This window comes from Elephantulus edwardii, unplaced genomic scaffold, assembly GCF_000299155.1.
Source record: "Elephantulus edwardii isolate Elephantulus edwardi_28Jun2011 unplaced genomic scaffold, EleEdw1.0 scaffold00026, whole genome shotgun sequence".
NCBI classification, from domain to species: Eukaryota; Metazoa; Chordata; class Mammalia; order Macroscelidea; family Macroscelididae; genus Elephantulus; species Elephantulus edwardii.
This window is the reverse complement of record NW_006399776.1, coordinates 15,175,366-15,191,307: the sequence shown is the minus strand read 5'-3', so window position 1 is coordinate 15,191,307 and position 15,942 is coordinate 15,175,366. Positions and strand designations below refer to the sequence as shown.

The 15,942-nt window shown below is 35.9% G+C and overlaps 1 protein-coding gene across 1 annotated transcript in view; it reads right to left on the bottom strand.

Moving 5' to 3' along the window:
- Window positions 1–1,136: 1,136 nt before the first annotated feature.
- The window catches only part of ARHGAP11A (Rho GTPase activating protein 11A), a 36,998-nt gene continuing 22,192 nt past the window's right edge, over window positions 1,137–15,942 (bottom strand). Inside the window, exons 7-12 of the mRNA XM_006883046.1 lie at window positions 8,218–8,292; window positions 6,822–6,992; window positions 5,784–5,910; window positions 4,751–4,859; window positions 3,053–3,191; window positions 1,137–2,731 (exon numbers count right to left, since the gene is read on the bottom strand). Of these exons, the coding sequence (XP_006883108.1) occupies window positions 1,137–2,731; window positions 3,053–3,191; window positions 4,751–4,859; window positions 5,784–5,910; window positions 6,822–6,992; window positions 8,218–8,292 (2,216 nt within the window). The remainder of the gene's footprint in view (window positions 2,732–3,052; window positions 3,192–4,750; window positions 4,860–5,783; window positions 5,911–6,821; window positions 6,993–8,217; window positions 8,293–15,942) is intronic.

Genomic DNA, 15,942 nt, shown 5'->3' with positions numbered 1-15,942 from the left:
TCTGGTTGCTAACAAGCAGGTGTGCAATGTGTTTTTATTCTGCTCCAACATCATCCCACTGTGGCATTTTAACTGACCTCAAGGACTTTCCTAAACCTAGGGAATATGCTCTATTAGTCATCATGCTATTTTCTTAAAGATTTATAGTGTCTAATCTTCATTTAAAACAGTTTAAAATGTAAATTTAGGTAAGTGTAGCCTGACTACTAGAATCAAATATTAAATGGCACTTTGAACTTCATTAGTCTCAGGAAATTGCTATCCCAAAAATTCTTTTTAATGTCTATGCTAAATAAATAACATTTACACATAAGACAAAACCACTGCAGACTTTCATCCTAGTTAAATGTACAGAGATGAATCAATTATTCCAAATTCTAAAATCAAGCCTTGATGAAACTTTCTCAAGTTTAATTATTCCTCCATTAATAACTGGGCAAGAGAGTTAACAACAGTATTTGTGCAAATTAATTTTAAACATGATATGGCTTAAAAGTCATCAATTCTATATCAAAGTACAGGAGCACATTTTAGTCATTATTCAGTTTTAGTTATTATTTTTAGCTCAGCTGTACCCATCTATAGTCAGTACAAACTATCTGTGCCCCAAATAGAAATAAAATATTAGGATACTAGTGAACAAACAAATGAATAAAATAAAAGAATTTGAGCAAAGACAATAAATGTTTTCTCTAAGAAATACATTATGCAAGGCTTATCTCTTCCTCATCCCTTATCTCTCCTAATTTCTTGTAGCAACTTCATCTGACATAGAAGGAAAACAGGAAATACACACAGCTCACTCCACTCTATCACATATAAAAAGAAAATTCATGCATATTTCAAAAAGTACTTATCAATCCAGTCAACAACTTCTTAAAGACACTAAAACATAATCTCAGCCTTAAACAATAAAATTTGAAGTAGTTTAAATATTGCCAAATTAAGAAAAAAAGGTAGTCATTTATACAAATATAAAATTCAAGTTGCATGTGCAGTGAAAACAAAATTTCCAAAGAAAAATCAATCCTTTAATCATCATCCTGAGCTATAAAATTAACCTGTAATTCTTTTGCAAGTCAGTATCAGTGATTGCTAATTTTATTTACATCAATGATAAGAAGGCCATTTACCAATTACAAGTCTATAGGTCTACATGGTAATAGCTGAGTTTTTCCAATTGGATTTTTGGGAGAACCTTTATACCAAGCTCGTTCTCTTTCTGATGGTTTCCTAAGGACTCTGTTATTTATCCCAGAAGAAAAGCCTACGTTGCTATTTACAACAGATTTTAATATATCGTAATTAGTCAAGTCGTCCAAAGGAACCTTAATTTGGTCATGAGATATCACTTCCTGTTTACAAATTCTAGTTGACCCAAGAGAAGAATTCACTGAGTCTTGGTGCATCTTCATCGTTGATAAAGACTTAGAGGTTAACTCCACACTTGATTTTGAAATCACATCAACAGTTGGCTGTTTCTGTAAAGCAGAGTTTTGTTCTTCAAAATTTGCTTTGTTACCTTTACTAGAGGAACCTTGTGACACATTTTGAATACAAGAAAGGGTGCTGTCACAGCTTACTGCTTTAACCAGAGGAGAAGCAGCATCTTCATGGCTCATCAACTTACACCTGACGGGTTGTCTGTTATACTCCAACAAAGAATTAATTCGTCTGACAGACTGACGAACAGGAGTACGTTGAAACTTGAGAGGCGACTTAACTTTTGTTCTCTTTGGTTCATTTAAAGAAAGTTTATTAAACCATTGTATGTGGTCTGAAACCTTTGTATGCTCTGTAATTTGTACGTTTTCTGAAACCGTTTGTTCACGTGTTTCCACCAGTGACTGTTGTTTAACGATTCTCGCAGGCTTGGGATTTGATGTGCTTTTTATATTACATGTAATGTGCTCTAAAGAAGATGATTTAGCTATGTCCGTCATAGAAGCTGTGCGTGTCTTTAAGTCTTCGTCAGTCAAATTCTCACTCTCTTTTAATTTAGTATTTCGTTCATATCTAGGGGATTCATGTTTATTTATTTGTTCCTCACTAGGGAATTCTTGTTTGCTTACATTATCTTCTGGTGTACCTGAATAAGCACATTTTTCATGTTCCATCTTCATCTGAGTTGAATAACATGTCATAGTTGTTTCTTTGCCCAAATTTTGAGTTTGATACGGTAAGAAGCTGCTCTCTGAAAGACTGTTTTCATCTTTTTTAGTACGATGTTCACAGTTTTCTGTTGATTCTATCACTGTCAAATCATTAGCTTCAAACAAGTTTTTCTCTGGGCTATATTCTACATAGGCTAGTTCATCTGATTCTCCTTCCTCCACATTAGTTATTGATGATTGCCTGTGATTTATCAATTCATGAAGATTACTTCCAGATTCAGAAAATGCTTTCTGGATTTTCACTAAAGTCTCTGTGGTCAAAGTACTTTCATCCCCACTAAGAGTGTTTCCAGATACACTGTTATCATGTTTGCTGTCCAAACTGTCTACATTGGAAGCAGTGAGTTCATATGAAATAACAGATGACTTTTCAGCTGCAAGATCAGAGTCCACAGAAGAGTTTTCCATTTTAAGGCTTCTTATTTTGGGAGATGTTTCACTTACATCTACTTCTTGAAAACTTGAACTAGGTCCTGTCCAAGACATGCGGTAATTTGTTCCATCTATGCGCTCTGGAGTTAATAAATTTTCCTCTGATTTACTGATCTTTTTTGAGCCTAAAACAAAGCAGATGAGCATTTTTAATCCTTTACATTTAACTCTTAATGTTATCCAAACATTATAAAGGCAATAGCATTTAATTCCAAAGCTTTGTTAGGTGAAATAATTTTTAATATAAAACGACTATTTTCCAATTTACAAGCATCTTTAAATTATTGAAAACATACTGCCAATTCAAATGTTTTCAAACATTTTCATTCAAAAGCTTTTCATTCTAACATTACAAATGAAGATATTCTGCCATTTAAAAAGCAACTAAAAAAACAAAAAGCAACTAAAGCACACTATTTTAGTAAAATTTTAATATGTAAATGTACCTTTTCGTGTCACTCTTTCACCAACATCTGGGCTAAAAAGCAGACCTGTTTTTACAGATTCAATCCCATTTTTTAAACTTTGTTGATTTGCAAGTCGTCGACCAACATTTTCATGTCTGTTGACTTCTGAATAAACATTCTATATAGAAGATAAAAAAATGTTGCATAAAAAAAATCAAATTAATTAAATATTAAGATAATATTTTTCTGTAGCTATCAACATCTATAGGTGATTAAAAAGTCTCAAATATTCATTAACTTAAAAAAATAAAACTTGGAGCTAACTTTGTCTTTTCAAACTAGTGAAAAAATGGAACAAAATATTATTTTCATAGAGTTATCATTCCAGATGAGGGCAAAACCAAGATGAATAGCAAATCATATAATAAACAAAATGAAAAATTAGGGAGAAATGTAAAGCAGGGCCAGAATGATACTGTGTAATGAAGAGCGAGTGTGTAATTTTAAATAGATCAGAAGAGATTTTTTACTAAAGACTTGAAAACTGAAGAATAAGAGCCATGACGTTTAAAAAGTGAAAAAAAAAAAAAAAGAGCCATGACGTTACAAAGGGGAAGACTCTTCTGGGCAGTAGCAAGTTGCAGTGCAGACTAAGAAAGTGGAGTGAAGACAGGCCTGTCTAACAAATAGTAAGGAGCCCAAAGCCAACAAAGCACGGGGGAGCAGCAGGGAAAGAGGACACAGAGTAAGGCTGGGACAGACCTAAAGCACTTTGCAGGTCAATGTAAGAACCTTAGCTCTTAATCGGAGTGAAATGAGAAGTAATAGAGAACTTTAAGCAGGAGTGCCATGATCTAACTTGAGTGCGAAGTTTTTTAACACTTTGGCTGCAGTACTTCAGGAAGGGTGGAAAAGGGTAGGAAAACCTGTTAAAAGGAGTTAGTAAAGCTTATTGCAATCATCTAGGAAAGATGACTGAACTTAAAGAAGGCAGAAAAAGTAGTAGTACTGGCAAGAATTATTCAACGAAATCTGGGTATCCTAAGAAAATTAAAGTTAAAGCAGATAGGACTGTCTAATGGATTAAACACAATATGTGAGAGGAAAGAGTGAAGAATAGCTTTTGGATTTTTTTCCTAAGAGAATGAAGTAATATAACTGAGATGGAGAAGTCAATAAGCAGATGTCTAGTTTGATCGAAGGGGGAAGTGACAACAGTGGCAGCAAAGAAGTACATCCTAAGAGCTTTGTTTGGGACAGATTTATACTGAAATGTTTACTGGGAAGTTAAGCTGGCAGATATCAAGAACACAATCAAGTTGTTCAGGAAAGCTGAAATATTAAAAAGATAGACCTTGAGTGAGTGAAGACAGACAAGTCCAAGGACTGAGCTTTAGACACTTAAATGCAAAATAATCTGAGAAGTAACCAGTAAAGGAGGAAAATCATGGGTTGCAGTGTCTTAAAAGAAAGGACTCTAACAACATCTGACTTTTAGCGTAAACAGTTGAATTCAATGGTGACTTTGACAGGAACAATTTTATTTTATGAAAGACTAACTGGAAACGGTTTAAGGAAAGTGATAAATAAGTATCAACACTAGTAAGGAGTCTTGCTGCACCAGGGAACAGAAAGTAGCCAATAGCTAGAGTGGAGACAAGTTTGCATTTTTTTGCTAGTAAAAACAGATAAATGAAATTATCTGTTTTCACCAATGAAATGGTGAAAGATACTTACTACATCTCTGCTACTTTTTCCCAGACTAAATTTCAAACGCAGAGATCTTCGAACTTTTTCTTTACGACTGATTTTAGGAGAGAAGCAGCCTGCTTTTCCTGATTCTACCCTAAAAGGGTAGAAATAAACATCACAATTATTCTTATACATAAAACACTAAAGAAATTATTACAATAAGAAATTTAAGAGAAAAATCTCTAGTAAGTCATAGTGCTAATAACTGGCTAGAGTAATACTTTTCTAGAATTAGTTTACCTTTACAATACTACACCAGTGTGTGCGTGCATGTGTGTGTATTGCATTTGTATAGTGACATCTGTGACTGCTAGAGTTTAACAGACTGCCTTTTTTTACCCTTTGACAGGGTGCGCTTTTCTTTCTCTTGTTTCAGTAGAAAATATTTTTAGTTTTCCATCTCAGTCACAAGTCCCAACTTTTATAATTGTTACTCTCTATTAGAAAGAACTTTCTTAGCTGTTATAAACTTATCATTTTTAACTGATTATTAAAATAGATTTGCTGTCAACTAACAGAAAAATTTAAAATTACCCAAATCAACACAAAAATAGCCTTTTAAACAAGCACAGTGCATGCAGATCGAAAAACTTTTTCTGATGAAGATACACAAAAACACTTAGAGCAATAAGAATATGAAGGTATCAGGAAATGTTTCCCTGTAGGCAGAATAAAGAAAGTATTTTGTTAAGCATATGCCATTTTTTCATTAAATAAAATCATTCCTATATAATGCATCCAGGAATAAATATATTGTTTATGTCTCATATTTCCAGGAGAGAATTTCAGTCTCATTAACCCATCTTCCCATACTACAGGTTAAATAAAATGATTCTGTTCCTTTTTCTTTATCTTCCTGCTTATGTGTATAAAATAAATTGAATATGTGACTTTATAGCATAATCACATAAGAGATACAAAAGTCATGGTCCAGCAGTGCTACAGGGTGGTATTCCGTAGCAATCAGCAAATGAAGAAATTAAAACCAGCTAGAAAGAAAATGTTCTGGATCAGATACCTGCAAACTTTCTTGTTTGCAATCCTTTTACTTCTTCTTTGGACACCTGTGCTGATGCAGTCGCCACTGATGGCTCCAGGAGTGAGTGAGTTCTGAGATGACCCTTCTGGGCTTGTGTCAAAGTGAACTGGCTCTGTTGCAGTTTGGAGGAAGAGCAAACATTGAAAGCTAACATATTTAAATTTGCTATAATACTTACTATATGACAATATAACAAATACAACGATTATTATACTATAGAAAATTGTGCCCTCCTGGCACAATGGTTAAGTGTTTAGCTACAAACAAAAAGGTCAGTGGTTTGAATTTACCAGCAGCCCTGCAAATGAAAAGACCTGACAATCTGTTCCTGTAAAGACTAGAAACCATATGGGGCAGTTTTGCTCTAACACACTGGTTGATGAATGTGGTTGTCACATGAATTGAAAAAAGACTTGATGCACACAACCGATGTAAGATTTTAAAACTTTTTTAAATATAGGGGACCTGATAAAATGCAGAGATTTGATGAAATATGGAAGAAAACTCTGGCTCCTAATGGAGGAAGACTATAGAAGTTGCCTCACCTACACCCACACCCACACCCCGCCTCCCAGAAATGATCACTTCTGAGAAACCTGAGAACATCTGAGGTGGCCAGATCAAAGACCAGACCAGACAATGGATCTGGATAAGAATCTGAGCCTGATCACAAAAGCCTAAACCCAAGTTAATTAACACCCCATATTCTGAGAAATACCATCTTCCATAGTCCTCCCCAGGACTCATATAAGAAGGAACAGCTCCTAATTGCCTGTACACGATTTTTTTTTTTTTTACTTTCTCTGCTCCTGGTCATGTGGTGTCCCTCAGACCATAAAATAAAGGCTTCTTCATTTCTTGGGAACAGTTTCTTCTCTCTCTCTCTCTTGCACCCTCAAATTCTTTTTCTATCTAACAGTTAAGCGGCAGTATAAAATGTATAAAAGCACTCTGCATAGAATAGATAGTCACTCATTTCAATGCATATTATCAAATGATATAAATTTGACCTGTTACCTGATACTGGTGTAGAACTGCTACTGAAGAGATTGTTTGGCAATAGCTCAAAGTTAAAATTGTGCTTGATGGATTTCCTCTTCTTACTTGAAAAACCATGAGCAGAATCTACTGGCAGTTTACGCTTAGCACTTGGTGTAAGAATGACTGGTGATACAGCAGACACTTGAGCTAAAATTCAAAAAACAAAAAACCAATTTGTTGTTTCTCCTAGAGTAGATAAAAGGCAGAGGTTTTATAGAATCACTTATAAAGTTATTAGCATTAACCAAAAAGATCGGGAGGACACGTTTATAATAGCAAATATATGTAATGCAATTGATTAACATGGTAAAAGGGCTTAAAAGGATAATAGTGACATCATAAAGAAGCAAGATTCTTAAGAATAGCAAGAACATAAATGAAATAGACTAAAGATAGCATAATACACTGAAGAACATTAATGGAGAAAAGAATTATAATGAGTTAAAACACTGATCTAAGCATTATTTTTGCTTTATATCATACTGATAGTTCAGTTAACTTCTTCAATACTGAAAATAATACAAAATGTCATAGTTTATTTATCAACTGGGCTGGACAATTTCAGTTACAAGCAAGCAAAATTTAAAAACATAGTACATACTAATTTGTCTTCTGGTTCTAAAACAAAAACGTGTGTGTTTAAATGCATATGCTTTGGTACGGGACTGTTGTGCCAGATGGACTAAGAGACATACACCGCAGAATTACAGGTGAAGTCCTTTAATAGCTGTGCAGCGGAAGAGTCCCAGCACTGAGGCAGGACTCCCCCTTTGGTTCTTGCTAAGAGGCTTTTTATACTCTTTTTATGCAGGGTTACTAGCTACAGCAGTCAACTGTTAAAAACATTTCAAGGGCAAAGAGATACAAGAATAACATTTTGCTGTTAAGACAATTCAAGGGCATAGAGATACATGAACAGTAGCCTGCAGCTGAAACATTTGAAGAGTACTTAGAGTGCAAAACATAATAGACAATAGCAGTTACTATTCTGGGAAGCAGTTCAAGGTACAACTCTGAGGCTTGGGGCAAAAGATTTTCCACACAGGGATTTAACTACATAAAATGGAGTCTGGCTTTTCAGGGACAGTGTATCTATAAAGATAGGCAATGTCTTGAAGCTATTCTTCCATGTTCATTAATATTTAACAGAAAAACATGACTAAGACTAAAGATCTAACAATAAAATAAAGGAAACTCTTAGTCCATTATGTTCAATAAGAAACTAGAAATGTCAATATCGAAGAGCATAGTAAAACACTGCCACTAAATATTTGAATTTGATTCAAACAAGTTAAATTTGTTACTTATTATTGTAATTCTTTTGTAGAACACTAGAAAAATTTTCAGTTTAGTAGATAGATATAATACATACCAGTTGTCTCTTGCTGAGGCGTAAATGAAGGTGTTCTGTTAGATTTAAGTTTATTAAGTGCTCCACTAACAAATTCTGCAATGCAAGGCATATGTAATTATAATCAGTGACAACTTAATATTTACATATGGTTGAGCAATAATATTCATATTGATAGTTGTGGTCTTTTTTTATAACATCAAACTTTATATAAGCTTATCCTCTTCAATTAGTTGATATTCAACTAATATCAAGCTGATTCTAACCAACCATAAAAAAGAAGTAGAACTGCTCCATAGTGTTTCTGAGTCTTAAAAATCTTAATGGGAACTGACTGGCTCATCAGTAAGGTAAACACAATAGCTACAACCATGGGCACAAGCATTAAAGCAATTGTAAAAATGTCACAAGATCAGGCAATGTTTCATTCTGTTATAAACAGGATTGCTATAAGTTGGAGTCAATTAGATGGCACTTAACACAACAACAACATATATTGTAGTTATTTAAGACCATTTAAAACAAAAAAACCTCAAAGACAATTTTTCTCTCAAAATTTTTTTCAATTTTTTCATTTACTATTCTATAGTCCTTCAAAAATAGCCTCATGCAAATGATATTTGACTGAGAAGTCAGAAAGGTGGCCCCAAGTGTTGGAGAAGAGCACTGAATATCCCATGGACAGCCAAAAGAACAAGTAAATATGTCTTGGAAAGGGTACAACTAGAGTGCTCATTGAAGGCAAGAATGATGAGGCTTCACTTCATATACTTTGGGCATGTTGTTAGAAGGGGCTATTTCTTAGAGAGGAGCATAATGTTAGGAAGGGTGGAGGGTCAGCAAAGGAGAGGAAGATCCTCAACCAGGTGGATTGACATGGTGACTGCCACTGCGGGCTCTAGTGTATCAGGAAGTGTGAGGTTGGCGCAGGACGGGATGGAGTTCAGATCTGCTGTTCATATGGTCACTATGAGTTGTACTCGACTCGACGGCACCTAACAATAGCAACAACATCATGTATTATTCCCATTCTTGGGGTTACAAACTGGTTTAGAACGAAGCACTGCCCACTCCTGTGTCATCCTTGCAATTGGTATTATATTTAAGCATGTCATTGGAACCTCTGTGTCAAACCATATTTGTTTGCCTATAGAAAACTTCAGACTGGCAAGTCAAAGTTTGATTCATTACTTCACTTCTTTCAGCTTGAGAAATACTGAATGGTCTTCCTCTTTTGATTTTCTAACCCCAGGTTTTTGCACATTTCTTTTTTTTTTTTTAACAGAGGTTTTGGATTTCCATTCATTCATTGCCGCAATTTTCTCCCTTCCCACCCCTCCCCACCAGCTCGCTTCCCCCTCCGAAGAGAAAAAAAAAAAAAAAGAAAAAAAATTCCTTCATTAGTATACAATTCCCACATCCCTTGCCCCCACCCCACACCCTGAGTACACTTCTCTATGCAACCTTAATTCTGGATTCCTGTGCTAACCATAATACTCAATCATATATCACTTCTAATCTGTTCTTTCCCTCATCTGTTTCAATACAATATACATCATTTATCCAGTTTTTTCTGTCATGCCCCCACCCTGATGTCAGACCCATTCTACAACAGTGGCACCATGCAGTATTTGTCCCTTTGTGACTGAGATATTTCACTCAGCATAATGTCCTCCAGGGTCACCCACTTTGAATAATATTGCATGAGTTCCTTGTTTTTCAATGCTGCGTAGTATTCCATTGTGTGGATATACCACAGCTTCTCTATCCATTCGTTTGTTGATGGGCCCTTAGGCTGCTTCCAACTCTTTGCTATTGTAAACAAAGCTGCAATAAACATGGGTGTGCATATATCTGCTTGGATGGCAGACATGGTCTCTCTGGGGTATATTCCCAGTAATGGGATTGCTGGGTCAAATGGTATCTCTATTTCTTTTTAATACTTTATTTTGTCTGATAAGGCTGCTCTTTGAAATCTCCTGTTTGGCTCTTTTATTCCATAATTTCTTCTTCAGATTCTCTGCATTCACGAGCAAGTTTTAGAGGCTCTTCTAACATCCCTTTTGGATTTTGTGTTCTTTCTTGTTTTTTAAATAACTTTTTGCTTTTTCCATGTACAATCTTGATGGCACCTTACAACTCATCTGATCTTGGCCAATTCTTCTGTCAGCCCTAATCATTGTTCAGCTCTCAGATGTACAGTAAGTGATTGGAAAGACCATAGCCTGAAGCAGATGCACCTGAGTCCTCAAACTGACATCATTTCTACTCAATAATCTGGAGAGGTCCCTAACTGCAGATTTTCCCAGTGCAGTGTGTCTTCTTATTTCCCGACTGCTGGTACTAAGCGTGTTAATTGTGGATCCAAGTAAGATGAAGCTGTTAGCAGTTGCAATCTTGTCTCCATCCATCATGATGTTGCCCAACCATCCAATAATAAGAATCTTCGTTTTCTTGACGTTGAGATGCAATCCGTGCCGACAACTTCATTCTTTGACCTTCCACAACAAGTGCTTCAATCCCTCCTCACTTTCAGAAATCAAATTGTGTTGTCTGCATAAGGTAGGTTTTGATGAGTTTCCCTCTGATCCTGATGCCACATTCCTCTTCATAAAGTCCAGCTTCTCAAATAATTTGCTCAGCATACAGACTGAATAGGTATGGAGAAAGAATACAACTCCAACTCTTACACATTCTCTTCTTAATTTTAAACCATGTTTAACATAGTGTTCCCCTGCTATGTTTGCACAACAGCCTCTTGGTCCAGGAATAGGTTTTGCATAAGCACAATTAAATGTTCTGGGACTCCCATTCTTCTCAATGTCAGCCACGTGTTATGATCCACATAGTCAAATGCTTTTGCATAGTCGATACAGCACAAATAGTCATTCTTCTGGTATTCGCTACTTTCAGCTAGGATCCATCTGACATCAGCAATGACATCCCTGATGCCAGTCTCTCCTAAATCCTTCCTGAACTTCTGGCAGTTTCTTATCTATGTACTGTTCTTAAACAGATTGAGTCAGTATCAAAAGATAGAAGTACTATAGGCACCATGCTAGGAAGAAATGGCCAATGTTCAATTATTTTGTTGTTGTTGTTATGTGCTGTCCAGTCAACTGTGACTCACAGTGACCCTATGAACAGATCTTAACCTTGCCCTATCCTGCATCATTCTCAGCATCTCTGATATGCCCACTGTAATAGTCACCATGTCAATCCATCTCTCTGAGGGTCTTTATGTTTTGCGCTGACCCTCCAACTTCCAAACACAATATAAATATCCAAGGACTGGACCCTTCTAACAACACGCACAAAGTATGTGAGACAGTTTTACCATCTGCCACAAATGAGCACCCTTACTTCACTTTCTCTAGGACAGATCAGTCTGTTTTCTTGACAGTCCATGGGACATTCAGTACTCTTCTCCAACATTACAACTCAAAGGCATCAATTCTTTTGTCATCCTTAGCAAGCAACTGAGAATATCATGGCTTGGATCAGGCACATCTTAGTTTTAAAACTGACATTATTACTCTTCAATATTCTGGAGATGTCCCTGACAGATTTTCCCAAGGCAACTCATCTTTTCATTCCTTGACCAAGGGTGTTGATTGCAGATCCAAGTATGAGGAAATCACTGACAACTTTAATCTTTTCTACACGTAGCATTATGTTGCTTATTGGTCCAGTGTTAAGGACTTTTGTTTTCCTGATAATGAGGTGAAATCCATATTTCAGACTATAGGCTTTGATCTGCAGCAAGCTCTTTAAGTCAGTCTCACTTTCAACAAGCAAGGTTATATGATCAGTGTAACACAGGTTGGTGATGAGTCTTCCTTTGATCCTAATGCCTTATTCTTCTTCATGAAAGTTTGAATTCTTGTTTTTTCTCTTTGTCAAGTTTGAATTTTTTAATGATTTGTTCAACATACAGATTGAATAGGTATGGAGAAAAGATACTGCCCTGATACATACCATTCTTGATTTTAAACCATTCAGTGTTCCCTTGCTCTGTTTGGATAACAGTTTCTTGGTCTGGGTTTCACATTAGCAGAATTAATAGTTTTGAGATTCCCCTTCTTCTCAATGCTAGCCGTAAATTTGTAATTCACAAAAGCCTCAAGTTAGAGTAGAGAGCTATGAGCAAAATCTTGAATGATTCACAAGAAGATGCAAGGAATACACAGTCACTGTACCAAAAGAATTGGCTGACACAGATACATTTCAGGAAGTAGCATGATCAAAACCTAATAGTAATAAAAGAAAGAAGTTCTTAGCAAAAAATAAGGTCCTAGGAACTGATAGAATACTAATTGACATATTCCAGCAAACTGTTGCAACCCTGGATGTGTGCATCAGGCTGTGCCATGAAATCTGGAAGAGAGCGACCTGGTCAACTGACAAGAATAGATCTATACTTATTCCCATTCCCAAAAGTGACCTAGCAGAATGTGGAAGTTATCAAATACCATATATATGCAAAATATTGCTGAAGATTATTTTAAAACCGATAAAACAGTACATTTACAGAGAACTGCCAGGAATTCAACTGGTTCAGAAGAGGTCACTAAACAAATAATGCAAGAACTTGGACTATGTAAAGAAGAATACAGCATCAGGATTGAAAAACAATTCATAAAGAACCTGCAATATGCAGATGACATACATTTGCTTCCTAAAAGTGATAAATACTTTTCAACATAAAATAACATTTTCACAACTAGACAAGGAAAATCTGGATAAAAAGAGAAAATATGGAAATTGTCAAAGATTTTTTTTTACTTGGATCTACAATCAACAACCACGAAGTAGTAATCAAGAAAATATTTTATGTACTGTCTTGAGAAACCCTGCTGCAAAAGATTTCCTTAAAGTGTTGTAAAGAGCAGTGATATCACTTTGAGGACTAAGGTGTGCTCGACCCATGCCATCATATTTTCCATTGCTTCATACGTATGTAAAAGCTGAACAATGAATAAGGAAAACAAGGAATGATTGATACATTTGAATTACAGTGTTGGCAAGAATATTAAATATATTATGAACTGCCAGGAAAAGCAACAAGTATATTTGGAAAAAAGTACAGCCACGATATTTCTTTATAAGCCAAATGGTGAGACTTCATCCATGTTATAAGGAGCAAATAGTCCCTTTATGAATTGTCCTCCAATCCTGATACCATATTCTTCTTTACACAGCCCAAGTTCTTGCATTAGTTGTTCAGAATACAGATTGGATAAATGCAGTGGAAGGGTATAACACTAACACACCTCTTCATTACAAATCATGTAGTAGAACTCTTTTTCTGTTTGAGCAACTGCCTCCTGTCAGTGTATAGGTTATACATCAGCACAGCTAAGTGTTCTGGAATTTCCATTCTTCTCAATACTATCCATTATTTGTTATGATCCACACAGTCAAATGTCTTTGCGTAGTCAATAATAATTAAAAAAAAATGTTTGCATGCTCGGTAAATACAGAATCCGTGGAAAAAAGGATGATCCTCAATAAGATACATTAACAGTAACAGTGAACTTAAATGATTCTGAGGATGGTACAAATGACCACTATGAATCAGAACCAACTAGATGGCACCTAACAATGGTAATAGTTGGGAGTCCTGACTATACCAGTTTCAATACTAGACAAAGCACCTAGAAAGAAGAATAAGGAAGCCAAGAACCTGAATGACACTATAAACCAACTAGATTTAAGTTAGACACACACACATACACACAAACATACACTCACATACACATTTCAGATACATGAGCAGTCCTTTCCCTCATCATTTACAGTCTCAGAAACCCTATGGAGGGTTGAGGAGGGTTGGAAGCAAATAACATAACAGCAGTGAAGGAACGATAAATAAGCTTCACTGTTTTTGTTTCACTAGAGAATCCCACCCAAGACAGTAGTTGTTGTTGTGTACCATCAAGTCAGAACCAAATCATACAACTCTCGTGAGGTTTTTTTTAGAAGCTGTTAGAATTTAGAAGCAGAATCGACCTATAAAAACTCTGGTGAGTTTTCAGAAGTAGTTGATTGCCCGGGAAGAGATTACCCACCCTTCTCTCATGGGTGTAGCCTTCAGGACTACAGTGCAGCTTCTTGTCACTAGACCACCAGAGCTCCTTCCAACACATTATTAAGAAGGAAATATATAGCAATAAATGCCTACATTTAAAAAAGAAAAAGATCCCAAATTAACCTAACTCAATTACCACAACAATAAGAAATAGATGAACAAAGTAAGGCTAAACTTACCAGAGGAGAAAAACTACCAAAGACTGAGTAGAAATAAAAGTGATAACAGGAAAACAGAGGATCAATAAAAACAGAATTGGGTTCCTCGAAAAGTTCAAGAAAATTAACGAAATTTTACCCTGACTGGGGGGGTGATGGTGTTAAAAAGTAAATGTCCAAAATGAAAGATCATTAAAACTGAACAGACAGAAATAAATAGGATTATGGAAGATTTTATGGCAATACTCTGGTAACCTTGAAAACTCCTTAGAAGCACACAACCTATGCAAACTGACTAAAGGTGGAGATGTTCATTCCAAAATGCTGAGCTTAAAATATCAAGAAGCAGCAATGAAGATGCATAGTGGATAAGTGGTCAGTAATGAGTAGGGCATAGTTTTTGGCAGATAATAATTAGTGAAAGGAACCTAGTCTCTCATTTAGATCTAACAACAGAAACTAGAAGAACAGATCATAGAGAGAAGGAAAGTAATAAAGCTTATGTTTACTTAAGAAACATCTGGAAAAAAGGAAATGTGCTAATGAACAATACCAATTGGTTTTAAGACTCAAAAGATAAAAAAATGTTCTAAGGCAATCAGAGGAATAGCCTCAGATTTCTTGATCAAGAACAGAGAAATACTTTTATTACTGACGTCACTTAAATGGAATTTTTCCTTTCTAATGTCAACAGCTTCATCTTGTTTGGATCCACAATTAACACCCTTGGTATCAGCAGTCAGGAAATAAGGAGACACTGGGAAAAACTACAGTTAGGGACCTCTCTAAACTATTGAAGAGTAACAATGTCAATTTGAGGACTGGGGTGCGTCTGATTTAGGTCATAGTCTTTCTGATTACTAGCTATGCATCTGAGAGCTGGACAATGAATAAGGATGACAGAAAAATAATTGACACCTTTGAACTCTAGTGTTAGAGAAGAGCACTGAACATTCCACAGATGGCCAAAAGAACAAATAGATATGTCTTGGAGAGGGTGCAGCCAAAGAGTGTTCTTTGAAGACAAGAATAATGAGGCTTCTTCTCAACTACTTTGAGTATGTTGCTAGGAGGGACAATTCCTTGGAAAGGGAGACATGATGCCGGGAAAAATGGAGGGTGAGTGAAGGAAAGGAAGACCCTCAACCAGGTGGACTGACGTGGTGACTGGCGCAATGGACTCTTGTGTATCAGGAAGTAAGAGGTTGGGACAGGATAGAACGAAGTTCAGATCTTTTGTTCATAGGGTCACGTAGTTGTACTTGACTTGCCAACACCTAACAATAACAAATGTTTCTTTCAAATTTAGCCTATAAGCCAACCCCAAATTCACTGTCTTCCACTGAGCTGATTCCAACTTACAATGACCATACAGAATAGAGCAGGATTGCTCCCAGAAAGCTTCCAAGGCTATAAACAAATTGACACCTCTTTCTCCTACAAAGTCTGTTGTGAGTTCAAATCATTGACTTTTCAGAAGGCAGCAGAGCACTATGC